General features: G+C 47.2%; 1 protein-coding gene across 5 annotated transcripts in view; it reads left to right on the forward strand.

Annotated features, from left to right (window-relative positions):
- Nucleotides 1–15,887, forward strand: part of SLC36A1 (solute carrier family 36 member 1) — a 49,647-nt gene that overhangs the window by 22,976 nt on the left and 10,784 nt on the right. For 4 of the 5 annotated variants that reach the window (XR_007133869.1, XM_047771104.1, XM_047771230.1 and 1 more), the window contains 5 exons: nt 532–616; nt 1,001–1,219; nt 6,291–6,389; nt 9,475–9,641; nt 13,174–13,343. Coding sequence is in view for 4 of the 5 variants with exons in the window: in XM_047771104.1 (XP_047627060.1) it covers nt 532–616; nt 1,001–1,219; nt 6,291–6,389; nt 9,475–9,641; nt 13,174–13,343 (740 nt within the window). In the remaining variant the exon portion in view is untranslated. Of the gene's footprint in view, nt 1–531; nt 617–1,000; nt 1,220–6,290; nt 6,390–9,474; nt 9,642–9,853; nt 9,984–13,173; nt 13,344–15,887 lie in introns of those variants that run through there. The other variant, XM_047771319.1, reaches the window with a different exon arrangement.

The raw sequence follows: 15,887 nt of genomic DNA on the forward strand, positions 1-15,887 counted from the left end.
AGTGCTTCAGCCAGCAGCCTGTTTGGTACATCTTTTTCTGTGTCCTTATGTGAGAGTCGGTTAGTTCTTGGATCCGAGTTATAGAAAGAGACCCTGAAGGGGTCGGTCCGCTCCTTGGGCTTTTATGCTGAGGGCTTCCTGTAGCTTGAGAACAAATGGTGTGAGATGGGACAGGTGAGCAGGGGGGGAGGGGGAAGCCACGTGCCTGGGCAGTGGTCCTGGTGTGTGTGCTCCACTCTGGTCAGTCCAGTCCCGGGCCAACCTGACCGCGTGCAGCATTCCTGACACGAAGCCAGGAAGGGGACCTGGGGAACCATGTAGAGAGTGCCTCCCTCACCTTCCTCCAGGGATCTAGACCTGGTGACACCTGGCATACTTTCTCCTGTTACCAGGGCACGTTCATCCTTGTCGCCTGATGGGAAGGGTCTGTGATGACTTGGGGAAAAGCGCTGTTCAAACACCAGGCTCTCCCACAGTCTTGCTTTTTTTTTTTTTTTTGTTACCATCTTTGTCTTCTTTCCCCACCTGCAGGCACATTGTGGACTTCTTCCTAATTGTCACGCAGCTGGGATTCTGCAGTGTCTACTTTGTCTTCCTGGCTGACAATTTTAAACAGGTAGGGCCCTGGTAAAAATAGAGGATGGCAGGATATGTGTGGCTTTTCTGTTTAGGATCCCTTCCAAACACAAGAATTGAGATCTGAACCCTTTACATGGGTCATTGTCATTTGTTTGACTTTATCTAAAGACCCAGGGCATCGCGAAAGCTCAAGATGCCATGGTGTCCTCCTCCTTTGGGTAGGAGATGATCAGACCCAGCTCAGACCCTTGGGTTGCTGATGACTCTTAGGAAGACCTCCAAAGACAGTTCACCTGCCACTGACTTCTGTACAGCCTTGCTCATGCACCGAACCTTCAGCAAAGAACCCCTCTGCTGGGAGGTTCCCTGGCCTTTGTCATTTGATAGGCTTTTTCTGTTTCCTTTCTTCCTCTCATTCTAGGTGATAGAAGCAGCCAATGGGACCACCAACAACTGCCACAACAACGAGACGGTGATCCTGACGCCCACCATGGACTCCCGACTCTACATGGCCTCCTTCCTGCCCTTCCTGGTGCTGCTGGTGTTCATCAGAAACCTCCGGGTCCTGTCCGTCTTCTCCCTGTTGGCCAACGTCACCATGCTGGTCAGCCTGGTCATGATCTACCAGTTCATTGTTCAGGTACAAGCCCACGCTGCCCCTCCACCTATTAAATACTCGGAGAAACAAACACCAGGAAGTGGAAGGTAAACAGAGGTATGTGACTTAGGAGCAGGATCCTTAGAGTAGGGCTTCTTAACTTGGGCGTGTTGACATCTGGGGCCAGATAGCTCTTTGTCGTGGGGACTGTCCTGTGCATCACCAGATGCCAGGCAGCATCCCGGTCTCTACCCACTAGGTGCCAGTAGCAACCGCTCCCCAAGCTGGGACAACCCAGAGTGTCTCCATACATTGCCAGATGTCCCTTGGTGGGGGCACAGTCAGCGCCCCCGAGATCACTGGTTTAGACTTTTTCCCAGTTAGATCATAATATGTCATCATTGTATAAGATTGGAAAATAGAGAAAAATATTAAGAGGATTCTTCTATTAAAAGATGTATGTTCTTACATGAAGTAACACAGGAATCATCTTACTAGTACATTATATGATAAGGAATATTAGCTTATTGTTTTATTATTATTATTTTCCCATTCCAGTTTTATATTTATTTGTCAAAATTATAAATCCAGTGACTCTTCCCGCTTGCAAGGCCCACACGGGCGGGTCTGTGGGGTAGATGCTGGAGAGGCATCTGTATATTTGGGTAGAAGACCAGGCTGAAGAAAAGGTGCCCTTAAACACTGTAGTTGGTTGTGGACACTCTGCCAACATTTGAGAAAAGGAAAAGAATGAAAGCAAGTAGATCAAAGGATAACTTTATTTATTCATTTATTTTGCTTTTTCAGGCCGCATCCTCGGCAAATAGAAGTTCCCAGGCTCGGGGTTGAATCAGAGCTGCAGCTGCCGGCCTACCTCACAGCCTCATCAGTGCCAGATCTGAGCCGCATCTGCGACCTGCAGCACAGCTCACGGCAATGCCGATCCTTAACCCACCAGTGAGGTCAAGGATCAAACTGTGCAACCTCATGGTTCCTAGTCGGATTCCTTTCCGCTGTGCCATGATGGGAACTCCATAAAGAATAACTTTAAAAAAAAAAAAGTATTTAAATTTAATTCCCCAAATAACTCATCAGTATTAAAATATGGACAACATAAGTACCTGGTTTTTTTTTTTTTTCTTGCTTTGTTTTGTTTTGGCCACTACTTGCAGCATTGGGGAAGTTCTCGTGCCAGGAATCGAACTGGCACCACAGCAGCAACCTGAGCCACATTGGTGGCAACGCTGGGTCCTTAACCCTCTGTGCCACCAGGAAATTCCCACAAGTACCTGTTGAAACCACATCCTGCCCTGAGCCACCTCCTCTCCAAGGCCCACTGCATGTGTTTCTAGTCTGTGAATGCAGACTGTATTCCTGTGTAGAGAAATATGTAGAACAAAAATTTGTTTTGTTATTCAAGATAATTTAAAAAATGATCGTATGTGGCATTTCTCTACCTTGCTTTTTTTCTTTGACAGTGCCTCAGAAAGCATTCTGTGTTGCTATAACTGGTGTTACCTCTTTCTTTTTCATTGTGAAATAGTATCTCAGAGAATAGATGTGCTGTAGTTTCATGGCTTATTTAACCAGTCCCCAGTCAGTGGCCTGTCAAGTCGTCTCTCACCTTTCATGTTATCTCACTGTTCTGACGGTGAATATTCTGCCTTTCTGTTTGTGGACCTGAATAAATACTTCTCCAAGTTATGCATCCGGGGGTGCTGGAAGTGCAATTGCTGGAGAGTATGCACGTTAGAATTTTTTATATTGCCACGTTGATTTTTCCAGAAGCTCTTTATCAGTTTCACATGGACTGCCTTCCCCAGTACGTAAGCATCCTGTGCTAGCCAGCATTGAGTACATCAATCTTTTTAATTCCGGTCAGTCTGACAGGTGAGCGTCACCTCATTTTCACAGTCTGCTTAACAGTGACCTGGTTACCCACTGATGTGGTTTCTAGGAAAACAGTGGGTCGTAAAACGCAAGGACTTCCTGTACTGGAAAAAAAAAATGACGTAATGAATCGAGATTAACATTGTTGTCAGCATTCACCGATTTTTCCTTGTCCTAGTGAGTCAGGTGGGTGGCAGATGTTGACTCTTCTGTAGAACCATTTTCTAGGACATAAAATAGACAGCTGTCCGTGTCCTGTTTTTTATGGGAGTGGAAGGAGGGCCTCTGAACACATGAAAGACCATTTCCAGAGAGTTTCTTTCCCTGTAGCTGGCCAATTAAGTTAAAACAAGGGAGGGTAAATAAATATATGCTTTGACTTCGTAATTAGAGATCTCTATCAGTGTCTAGGTCACACTGCAGTGAACATTAGAGACAAAGGGAGCGAGGCCAGCTCACGTAGACACCGCATTTGATTTCAAACCACCGCCACCGGCTGTTGGACCGTGGTGGTTGCTGTGAGCATGGGGCCAGTGTGGCAGGATGGGGTCCATGGACACTCAGTTCCAGCTGAAAGTAGTGTCCATCCAGAGCATGGTCTCCGCTAACACAACCTGCACTTTTAGCTGAGGCTGCCCTGCTGATTTCCCGAGAACAGTCTTGAACCTGCCTCTGGGCTCAGCCGGGAGGTGTGTTGTGTCTGGGAGGATGGGGCTTTGGCTGTGTGTCCAGCAGCTTCATTTCATTTTGACATGGTGCAGAGCTAAACATATCCCTCTGGGTTGCTTTTGTTGCTGCTCTTACTGCTGTCCCATCTTGGTGGTTTGCTCTCTTTACCTTGATAATTCTCCTGCTGTCCAGAGTTCCTAAATCTTTCCCTAATCCCAAGGGGGTACATGACCGGTGCTCTTGCTCCTCGGGCATGCGCCGTCCTAGGAAGCTGACTGGCCCCTGCCACCAGAACAGGTCTTCCTGTGTCTTTATCACGTGCGTTGACGTATGGCACAGTTCTGAATAGAGTGCCTTGCCTGGAGGGGCTCCCAATAAATGTTTTATCACTGTACATGCTTAATTCTGGGCTGCATTTTTTTCACACTTATAACCTTTCCAAAATTAGAGTAGATCTGGCAATCCTTGTGTACATTTAATAACATTTTCTCAAAAAGCTGCTGTTATGATGTGATAGTGTAGTAGAATTGAGGAGATAATATGTTGAAAGTGAGCTGATTTTCATATGTATATTTCTTTGCAAATTAAAGTTTTTCATGGAGTTGGTTGAGGTATCAGCAGCCATTAGGTATATAGAATTATAAATTCCTTCTGCCAGTCTCATTCACACCAGTACCCTAGTCATGTATTTTGAAACCCCTTCTGTGATACCTCAGCCTGATTGGATGTATGAACCTGGGCAGCCATCATGCGCTAATCAGATTGTTCCTGTTTTTAAGAACTTGAGTTACACTGTGACTCAGGGATAATTACAGGGCCATCTTACTCTCTTGTCTCATCAAAGAGCAAAAGTACATTTTAGTCTGTCTTCATTCCAGAAATTGAAATGTATCTTGTAGAGAGATCTAACTGATTTCTTAGCAGGGGCTCAGGAAAAAGAAAAGTATTTTAAAGATTCTTTATATTTATGGAAACTGTAATATAATTGCCTTAAAATCTTTCAAAGAGAAGCCCGTTACAGAGATTAATAGTGATCTCTTTTTATTCCCTACTATCATGCTGTCACATCATTAGAACATGCCCCATAGGTATCTAGATACATCTGGAGTTAAATCAGTTGTAAAACATTAAAGGCAGTTTTACGGTCATTTTTTAATTTTAATCTAAGCAGTATATACACATGATGTGAAAAGCCAAACCCTAAAAGAACGGCAGCTTCTGCCCCCCCCCCCCTGAGTCCTGCTCCTTTGATGCCGTCCATCACTGGGGACTCTTGCCCATTGGTCAGCCAGGTAGGTACATCTTTACATTGTACCTGCAGTTAACAGTTGCCTTGGTTTTTATTTGCCTACATTTTTAAATGCTCTTTTTGCAGTTTTCCCCCAAATGTTTCAATACTCTTGTTGAGTGCCTATCGGTATTTTTCAGGTGCGCAAATTGACTGACAGAATTTTAAAAGAAAACAGTAGAGAAAAAAAAAGAAAGAAAGAGCAAGCTCTTCCAAATACCTCCCATGTTCTCTTCCAGCATTATCTGTGTATTACATCACAGTGAATGTGTGACTTTTTTTTTTTTGCTTTTGCTTTTTAGGGCCGCACCTGCGGCAAGGGGAAGTTCCCCGGCTAGGGGTCCAGTCAGAGCTACAGCTGCCACCCTGTGCCACAGCCACAGCAATGCAGGATGCATGGCAATGCCAGATCCCTAACTCACTGAGCGAGGCCAGGGATCAAAGACGCATCCTCATGGATACTGGTGGGATTCACTTCCAGTGTACCACAACAGGAACTCCCAATATGTAACTTTTTAAACTGTTTTTCTCAGTATTATTTCATAAGCAGTTTTTCATGTACCGCATACTTATCTTACTTTGTACCTTTTAAATAGCGCATGATATTCTGCGTTTTAGGCGGGCGATGTGCAATAAACTAACTGTTCAGGTATTTGGGAGCATTTAGGTTATTATTACTTACAGTTAAAAAGCCTTGCTCAACTTTTTCTGTATTTTGATCTTTTTTTTTTTTTTTTCTACTAGGATGGCTTATATTCTGGGGATGGGATTACCTAGTGAACAGGTGTGATTCTTTTTATGCAATATCCAACATTTGAGGGTTTTTTAAAAAGTCTTATTGGAGTATAGTTGGCTTACAAAGTTGTGTCAGTTACAGATGTACAGCAGAGTAAATGAATTTACATACGCATATATCCATTCCTTTTCCAATTCATTTCCCATATAGGTTATTACACAGAACTGAGTGGATTTCTCTGTGCTATACTGTAGGTCCTTGTTGCCTGTCTATTTTATAGATAGTAGTGTATATCCAGCTTTTGAGTTTTTAATGGTACATTGGACTAGTCTTTTCCCAAAGCAAGTAGGGTTTTATCAGCTTGAAGAAAAAAATAGAAACCCTATAAATGACCTCACATCATCCATCAAGTGTCAGACTTTCTCCCTCTGAGACTCTTGGATTTTGGAAACGTTTGACTTGTCTGATGTTGGAGTTGAAATCACGAATCTCTGTATAGCATTCACTCTGTTTTATTTTCTCTCTTTCAGGAGATCCCAGACCCCAGCCACCTCCCCTTGGTGGCATCCTGGAAGACATACCCTCTGTTCTTTGGCACGGCCATTTTTGCCTTTGAAGGCATTGGGATGGTAAGAGTTACACTGTGATTCTCTGGTGTCCTCGGTCTGCTTTAAGGCATGCTGAGAAAGTGCTATTAGAAAAATAGAGTGATTGGCCACCCAGGAGCTGCTGTATAGCACAGAGAATTCTACTCGGTATTCTGTGATAATCTACATGGAAAAAGGATCTGAGAAAGAATGGATGTGTGTATATGTATATTGAATCACTTTGGGGTTTTTTGGTTTGTTTTTTTTGCTTTTTTTGGGGGAGAGGGGTGGGCATCTGAGGCGTATGGAGGTTCCCAGGCTAGGGGTCGAATTGGAGCTACAGCTGCCAGCCTACACAGCAATGCAGGATCCGAGCCGCATCTTCGACCTGCACCACAGCTCATAGCAACACAGGGTCCTTAACCCACTGAGCGAGGCCAGGGATCGAACCCACAACCTCATGGTTCCTAGTCAGATTTGTTTCCACTGTGACACGACGGGAACGCCCTGAATCACTTTGTTGTACAGCAGAAATTATCACAACATTGTAAATCAACTCCGATAAAACTTTTAAAAAATGAAGAAAAAAAAAAAAGGGAAAGTATCTTCTGACGCGTATTGACTGGTTAATGACCAGCATTTCAGGGGCTCCACTGAAGTTTCCCAGCTTCAGCTTTTGAAAAGAAGTTGTATGTAAATTGAGACTGTTTCCCTTCCAGCCCCCTGTGTTGCTTCCTCATCTTCTGGGTGTGCAGAGAGCAGCAGTGTGCGCACAGCACCTCAGAACACAGGGTCTAGACTCAGACTAACGTGGGGTGAGGCTGGCTCTGCCGAAGAGTAGCTGCGTGACCTTGTGCAAGAACTGGCCTTCTCGGAGCCTTCATGGTCTGCTCAGTGTTGAGTGGTTGTTAGGATTAAATGAGATGTACGTAAAGTGCTTCGCCTAGTCCCTGACATGCGGTGAACGTTAAGTAATTTTTATTTTCATTAGTACTCTCATTGGTTTTTGTGTTAAATCAGTAAATGTGTGAATAATTGCTCTGGGGCAGTGGCGTGCGGCCTTCTCCCTCTGTGAGTGAGCAGCCTTCCCTCCCAGCTTAGTTTCCCTCTGTTGTGGCTGTGATTTTCACCACATTCTTCTCCTCCAAAGAGGAATCCGTCACTCAGGATTTCTAATTTGATTTGTATTTGTGTTTTTCCTGCTAAAGGTCCAGAATTCTTCTCTGAGAACGTTCTTCCCTCTGCTGGCCAAGGGCTTAGGAAATAGGAAGATGCTTTTCCTTTCATGAAATAATTTTTTGCCCCCATTTAATTTCCCTATCCCCTTAATTCACTTTTAAGAAAACCTAGAAACTGGACTTTTTTTTTTTTTTTTTTTTGGTCAAAATTGGAGGAATTGCACCGGCGGTGTTGCTGCAACACATGTGTTCAGGCTCTAACAGAGCAGGGGAAGTTGAGAGATCATGTGTTGTCCTAAGTTTCTAAACCTTTCCTTGTGCCCTTTCTTGGGGCTTCTCATTGCCCAAGAAGAATGGCTCACCTTGGTTCACAAACATACAGAGTTTCCCTGCTGCTGGCGCAGAGACCTGAAGGGGAGCAGGAGAAAGAGCTCCTGAGCCTTGAGACTGGAAAGAAGAGGCAGAATGAGTGTGGAAATGTGCCCGGGACCCAGGGTTCTTAAGGAGCATTGAATGGAATGTATCAGGTTTCCCTAATAGCATAAGGCGGAAGTTGTTCTTTGCTTCAGTTCATTAGCCGAGGCCTGGATCCGGAGACATTCTGTGATCATCGTTCTCTGTTGCTTAAAGATTTGTCCATGTTTTCTCTTTTTACAACAGAGATACTGCTGTTTTGACTCTAAGTTTGGATTTGGACGTGTCCAGGAAAAGGCCTGGGCTCCCTGGGGCTTTGCTTGCTTTCTCTGTTTGTGCTGCTGGCCCAGGTTGGCTGGCGTGGAGGAGATGGGTGCCCTGTCCTCTGGCTCCCGATGAGACTCTCCATGGAAGGAAACCTAGGGGAAGCCTAGGATGTGGATTTTCTCACTGGATGTGGATCACCTGACGCCTGAGCCCCTTGAGCTAGTGGGGGGCGTGCTGAGGGCCGGCTGGAAATACAGATCCGTGACGATACCCCTGCAGCCCCGGGCCTGCAGCCGGCCCGCAGTGTCAGCTATGTGCTGGATGCGTCTGGCTCAGACTTACTCTGTCTCGTGGCCACAGGCCCTCATGGAAAATGAGTGTCATGAAGATCAAAGACAGTTGGGGGGCAATGAGACATTGACCTGAGTTGCTTTTCCCCTGTCAGTCCAGCCGGATGCAGTTGATGGCAGATCACGGAGGCTGTCACCATGATAGCTGCTGTTTCCCCACGTCCCTGTAGGAACCAGTCTGCCTCAGCTTTAGCTAACGTTACAGAAGGTCCTCCACTGTGAGGAAAGATGCCATGAGGGTCAGTGGTTTGAATGAGGAGTTTGGAAACTGGGTCTTGTTCTATGTCTCCGAGAGCCTCGGTCTCCAGAGCCCTCTCCTCAGTCCATCCACCCCCAGCACCTCACTGTCTCTGACTTGGAGGTTTAACCTGCACCACTAGCCCCCCTCTTTCGAGGTGAGTCAACAGTTTCTGGAAACTGAAGTGGCAGTGTTCCCGGACCTCTGTTTTGCACCCTGGGAACAGGTTAGCAGGGCTGTGATCTCAGGTGAGGTACAGCTGGCCTGTGCCACCACCGATGTCTCTTTCCCATTGTGCCCGCCGGCCTTGATGCGAGAGGCCCTGCTGGATGCCAGGTATCTGCATTCAAGGGGCAAAGAGTGCTCCCAGCCCGCAGGGATCTTGTAGCAGGAGGCGGAGAGCTGGCCTGTGTCCGGAGCCCCGGCTCCCCGGCCCGCTCGCGCTTACCTCCTAGGCCTGCCTGGCTCAGACCACAGGCTCCAGATCTTCAGCGCAGCGAGCATAACCTCTGATGCAACAGCGTGCATTTGCCTGTCTGGTAAAGAATGATACGAGGCTTGGGGGGTGGGGCATTCCGGGCAAAGTGAAGTTACTTTTTTCTGAGAATATTTCTTTTTGTCTCCGTTGGTCATTAACACACCTTTATTCTATGCTTTCTCTTCTCTCGCTGCTCTCCTAGGTTCTGCCCCTTGAAAACAAAATGAAGGATCCACAGAAATTTTCCCTAATCCTCTATGTGGGGATGGCTATCGTCTCTGCCCTCTACATCAGCCTGGGGACTCTGGGGTACCTGCAGTTTGGAGCTGCCATCCAAGGCAGCATCACCCTCAACCTGCCCAACTGTTGGTACGTAGAGGATGCCAGCCTGGGAGCACTGTATTGTTAAAAAATTAATGAGCGTCGGGATGTGTACCTTTCCTCCTCCCCATCTCTTACATCAGCCCGCTTCGCTTTCGTTCCCTCTTGCCACCTGCCCCCATGCCAGCACCACCCCTCCCTGGCTGCTCACCAAGCCTTTCGGCTCATCTCCCTGCCTGAATCTGACTCTCTCTCTCCAGATCTGTTTTCCCCATTACCCATAGGAGCCATCCCCCCGCAGTCCGGATATGCACTCCCTCGTTGAGAAGGCTCAAAAGCTTCCTTTAGTTCTTTCCTTTTTTTTATTATAATTAAAGTATAGTTGATTTACAAAGTTTCCTTAATTTCTGTTGCACAAAGTGACCCAATCACACGCAGTTCCCTGTGCTACACAGTAGGGCCCCATTGCCCATCCATTGCAAATATAACAGTTTGCATCCAAAAAACCCCCAAACTGCCCGTCCATCCCACTCCCTCCTGCCTCCCCCATGGGAACCACAAGGCTGCTCTCCTTGGCCATGGACTGTTTCTATTTTGTAGATAGGATCGTCTGTGCCATATTTTAGATTCCACACATAAGTGATAATCATATGGTATTTGTTTTTTCTTTCTGGCTTTCTTCACTTAGTATGAGAATCTCTAGTTCCATCCATGTTGCTGCAAATGGCATTAGGGTTTTTTTTTTTTCATGGCTGCATAATATTCTGTATAAAGGGGAAACCCTTCCATGCAGTCAGGGCCACCCAGGCTCTAGCCCTACTCCACCTAATACCTGCTCAGCAGGGAGGACTTAGCCTGGGAGGTGTTCTGTTTGAGAAACTTCTGTAATGTCTCAGCTACCACAGCTTCAAGTCTAGGTTAGTGCCCCTCCTCTCAGCTGCTGTGGGATCCCTTGAGGATCCTGTCCTAATTCTTACCCCGTTGTGTTGTAGTTGTCCATTTAGCTGTACTGTGCTCTCCCTACGTTGTAAGCTCTGAGGGCAGCAGCTGTCCAGTTCTTCATTTTCCCCCAGCCACTGGCACAGCATCTGGGACATGATCAAAACCCAGTGAAAGGCTTTTGAACAAGAAGGAGGACTAAGCGCTGAGATTGTGAGGCATTTGTAAATGAGGAGAGGTTACCAAGAAGCCGCTGGGGCTTGGGGGACAGAGGCGATCTGCTGTGTCCCAGCTCTGTGGCCTTGGACAGGTCACAGCCTCTCGCTGCCTCGGTTCCCCCTCTTGGGAGCCAGGAACAGTCATTTCTTCTTGCCAGGATTGTCATGATCAAATGATAGGCATGAGCTTTGTAATACCATACTGGCACCACGGAGACGCGGGATGCTGCGGGAGCTTCTTGCGTTGTTTGGGTGAGTCATTCGGGTGGAGACAGATGCTGCACAGATTGGATGACCCACTGAGTGATGTGCCACTTCCCCCTGGAGACCTGAGCCCAGAGGGCCAAGCATCCAGTCCACTGACCTTGAGCTCTTCCAAGTAGGTGGGGAAAGAGGGAAGTAAGCCTGCCTGGTCCCCAGCTTCTGCTCTCCCCGTCCTGTGGCCCCCTCTAAGTGCCCGCTGTAAGTGCAGGCACTAAGGCGTCCCTGCTTATCACTCCCCCTAGGTCTTGGTTGCTGTATTGTAGGGAAACGCTGAAACATACTGAAGTGCTTTCTGAAAAGGTAGATGTCACAGGGTGTGTCCTAAGCTGCAGTTCTGTTTGGAAGATGAAAATTTTATTGCCGAGAGCAGCCGTGAGTAGATTCTGAGAAGCTTGTCAGGTCCCCTGGGGATCAGAATAACCTTTCAGGCTGGCCAAGTGGATCTGCCTTTGTGTGTTAGAGCTCTGATTGGTGAGGCATTGTGTAAGGACAGATTGAGAAAATCGAGAAGAGTGTTTATTCAGTAGTGTCTTCAGGATTTAGTACAAGATGCCCTTATCAGCAGGGCTCTGTGTACAGCCAGCCAAGTGGTAGTTCTGAAATGGGCCATTGTTCTCAGAAGGTCTTTCTCTTTCCTTTGGATGCCTGCTTTTAAATTGCCAAGTGTTCCCTTTCGAAAGGTCAGAGTCAGGCGGTAGCTTGGCACAACTGAGGATACATGGATCAAGAGCGGCAGAAGCAGCCCATGTAATCTGAAGCTATAGCTGAGCATCTGTCATCTTAGCTCTGTTGTTCCAAACCCAGCTACCCGAATCTTTCAGCCTCCATTTGGGTATGATTTATGTGGCCATCCCAGCAGGTAATCTCCTGATTCCAGATTTCCCAGCACTCCAGAAGGTTTTGGTGCTGCATTGAGTTTAATTATAGAGCCACCAGCTGTTTTTGTTGTTTTTTTCCCCCAAGAGGTTCTTATTATCTGTTCTTGGAACAGCTAAGACCTTTTGTCAATCGCAATCTCTCCCAGGGTGTTCTCCTGCTTATACCATTGGAACATCTTCTAGGTATTAACTTCCACCACAGAGGAATTCAGTGCACATGATGCAAAATGTAATCACCATCTTAAAAGAGCTTTCCAACACGCTGGGGGGAGGCCCCTGTTTCTCGCTGCGTAACTCGCAGGGGCCTTGTTTGAAGTGGAACTTTGCTTGGGGCAGGGTGACCTTCCCTTTCATGACCATGTCAGATCATCAAACGAGTTCTTACTGATCAGACTTTCCTTCTGCTCTGCGCAGTCCTAGACCTGGGATGAGACAGGGATGTCCCAGAGTGGCGTACCAGTTTCCCTGAGAAGTACGGCTCCCCATGAAGCGGTGGTAGGATGGTGGCCATAGCAGAGTGGAAAGATGGATTTCACTCCCACCTCTTGGTCCTGTGCGGTCACCATCTGATTCTAGCGAGCCTTGAGTTGGGTGGGAAGGATAGAAATACGTTTGTTGCATTTAAATTACCCTTTTAATTAAAAAAAAAATTGAAAGGATATAGGCCTGTGGAAAAGATGCCCAATGTTCAGAGGGCATACAGAAATTGTTAAGTTTCCACTTGCCTCTGCAGGTCCCCAATTTACCGTTTCAAAGGCAACCATATTACCAGTGTCTTGTGTTTCTTTCAGAAGATGTTTCCTGTATGTGGGAATGTCACATGTCTGTGTGTCTGAAGGGGACTGTTTTTCCCTTTTTTCTTTTTTAGATACTTGGTAGCAAACTGTCAACACTGTTCTGCTTCATGCTCGTTTCACTTCATAACATGTCATGGAGCTAGTTGCATATCTGCAGCTGGATTTCTGTCTCCTACTTTTCACAGGTATAGCGGGGAGCAATGATTTATTTAACCAGGTCCCCACGGATGAACATATAAACCCTTTCCAGTCTTTCAGACTTAAATAATGCCGAAGCAACATATTTTTAACGTAAGTTTATGTGCACCTGTGCAAGTATATCTACAAGCTAAATCCCTAGACCTGAAATTGCTCCTTCAAAGGACACGTGCGTTGGTGACTTGCGTGGAGACGGCCAAACTGCCGCGGGACCGTTTTTGCACTCTCCCTGCTGGTATCCGAGCACGCGGAGGTGGCTCTGAACGTGTCCCGGCTCTCTCTGCAGGCTGTACCAGTCGGTTAAGCTGCTCTACTCCATCGGCATCTTCTTCACCTACGCCCTCCAGTTCTACGTCCCGGCCGAGATCATCATTCCTTTCTTCGTGTCCCGAGCGCCCGAGCCTTGGAGGCTGGTGATAGACCTCTCTGTACGCACCGTGCTGGTCTGCCTGACTTGTGAGTAGGAGACAAGATCGTCGCCTTGCCTGTTGTCTCCCAGAGGGCACCCAGGCCCCAGGGCTCTCATGAGGGAGCGCTTGTGTTACGGTGAAACAGCCAGTGCTGTGTGAGCAGGAAACGTGGGGTGCTGTCCCAGTTTCAGAGTTGAGACGTGGCCTTGCAGGAAGGACGTTGATTATAGATGTATTCTAAAGGACACGGGAATGGGGATGGCGGTCTCTTTATAGATATGGCTTAAAATGTGAAGGCAGTGGTCATGATTCATAGTAAACATGTGCAGTTACTTTTCCATATGAAATATGGCAGAGTTTAGGGAGTTCCCGTCGTGGCGCGGTGGTTCACGAATCCGACTAGGAACCATGAGGTTTCGGGTTCGATCCCTGCCCTTGCTCAGTGGGTTAACGATCCGGCGTTGCCCTGAGCTGTGGTGTAGGTTGCAGACATGGCTCGGATTCCGCGTTGCTGTGGCTCTGGCGTAGGCCGGTGGCTACAGCTCCAATTCAACCCCTAGCCTGGGAACCTCCATATGCCGCGGGAGCAGCCCAAGAAATAGCAACAACAACAACAACAACAACAAAAAGACAAAAGACAAAAAAAAAAGAAATATGGCAGAGTTTAAAAGAGAGCCAGTTGAGTTCCCACTGCGGCACAGCAGGTTGAGGATCCAGCATGACTGCAGCTGTGGCATAGGTTGCCCCTGTGGCTTGGATTGGATCCCTGGCTGGGAAAATTCCATATGCCCCAGGTTCAGCCAACAAAGGGGGAGAAAAAAAGAGAGAGAGAGAGCCAGAGCCAATTATGCCATGTGCATGAGGACTGTAGGTTACTTAAGACAGTGGGTGGGTGTTTTTTCAGATGATCGTGTTTCAACATGACAATCTATTCCTTGGATTTCATTTTGAGACTGTTGGATACTACACGAAACATTTTGAGTGTTGGTCTCACTAAATATGTTTCTTAGAAAATTTCTCCTGATTGACCTGGGTGTTTGATTTATTGATTTGTGTTTCATTCCTCTTCCTTGACTGCACACCCAGGATATGAGAGCTGAAATATCACCCTGTTTGCTCTTGGTTAAAACCAGCATACGTTCAAAGATAAAAATAAAAATTTTTTGGAAGTTTCTGTGAGCTGTTAGACTAGAGAACCCCTGTAATATCTGAGGTAAATTTCTAGGTGACTCGTAGTTTCTTTCCAAAATGAAAGTGTGTGAATCATAGATTATTTCTCCTTTTGGCTGTTTAGCTTTTTTTTTTTTTTTTCCTTTAATGTTTTCTTTCGGGAAAAGAAACACCTTTGCTTATCATATTGGGACTTGAGACTTCCCTGGGACTTTCCTTAAATTATCCAGTCCAAACCCCCAGCTTTGGCGTAAAGGTAGGTCTGTAGCATGTTTTAATTGGACCAACATAGATGGAGTGTTTTGGGGATGGACGATGTGAAGGTTGTCTAGCGTTCGCTCCCAGTCTGGAAAGTTAGAAATGACTTCATTGGTTGTCTGTTAGCAAGAGAAGGGCAGGCAGGAGGCTGTTTATCCTTTCCTTCTACCCAAGAAAACGGGTGCAGACTAGCACCCATCCCAGAATGGACGTCCCCAAGCCACCCGCACTGGTCTTCCTGATGTTACTTCTAGGATAGTGGTTGGAAGCTTAGCATCCTGGATCTGTGTGGAAAGAACTCACTGGAACCGAGGATTCAAAGACCTTCCCATCACCTTCTGTTTTAGCTTTGGGCAGCTCTCCTGCTGAGGATGTCTGGCAGGGTGGACCTGGCGAAGAGCCAGGCAGAAAGTGGTCACCTTGGAATCGCCAGCCCCAGAGAGCTGATGGCCACCAAGAATCTGACTTGGTAGCCTTTGTTTGGTAGCGCCTCTGGCTCTCTCCCACACCACCCGAGCGAGAGAGCCCACTCGGCAGATAATCCAGCGCCCAGGGGTGCCAACAGGCCACTGCTGCCTCAAAAGTGAGCGAAAGGAAGGAATGTGATACAGCTTGCTTTTCCAGTAAACTGCCTTACTGTGGGATAAGATAGGAGGCTTGAACTCTAGATTCTCCTTCTGCCTCATGCAGCAACTCTGGGCGCTCTGATCAAATCTGTCTCCTCTGTGGGTGGATTAGCTCTGAGTGTTGACGAGACACCTTCCACGTGGGAAAGCGTTCGTGATGTCACCTCTCGGGGCCCCAATTCTTGAATCCAAGGGGGCACTGGAAGACAGGACAGGGACAACTCAAACAATGGGCTTTGTTTCTCAGCGGCTCCTCTAGAGAAAGTAGGTCTGCCTGGGTAAAGTGTGCTGTCCCTGCCAGAAGAGCTGGGTGGTGAGCTGGCCATGCCTCCTCTCACTGCCCCATTTCCTCCTCAAGCTGGCTCAGCCTCCGGTGGCATATGTCTAGCTTCCTGCCAGCTTCCTTTCCACCGCGCCTGGCAGGAGCCGCGGTCTCTGACTCACAGACCTAATGCTCTACTTAGATTCCTCTTGGTTTTCGCTTCGCTTTTCCTGGCTCTGTGGGTCTCACCTCCCTTCTGCAGCGTGACGCTCAG

The sequence above is a fragment of the Phacochoerus africanus genome, chromosome 1 (genome assembly GCF_016906955.1).
Source record: "Phacochoerus africanus isolate WHEZ1 chromosome 1, ROS_Pafr_v1, whole genome shotgun sequence".
NCBI classification, from domain to species: domain Eukaryota; kingdom Metazoa; phylum Chordata; class Mammalia; order Artiodactyla; family Suidae; genus Phacochoerus; species Phacochoerus africanus.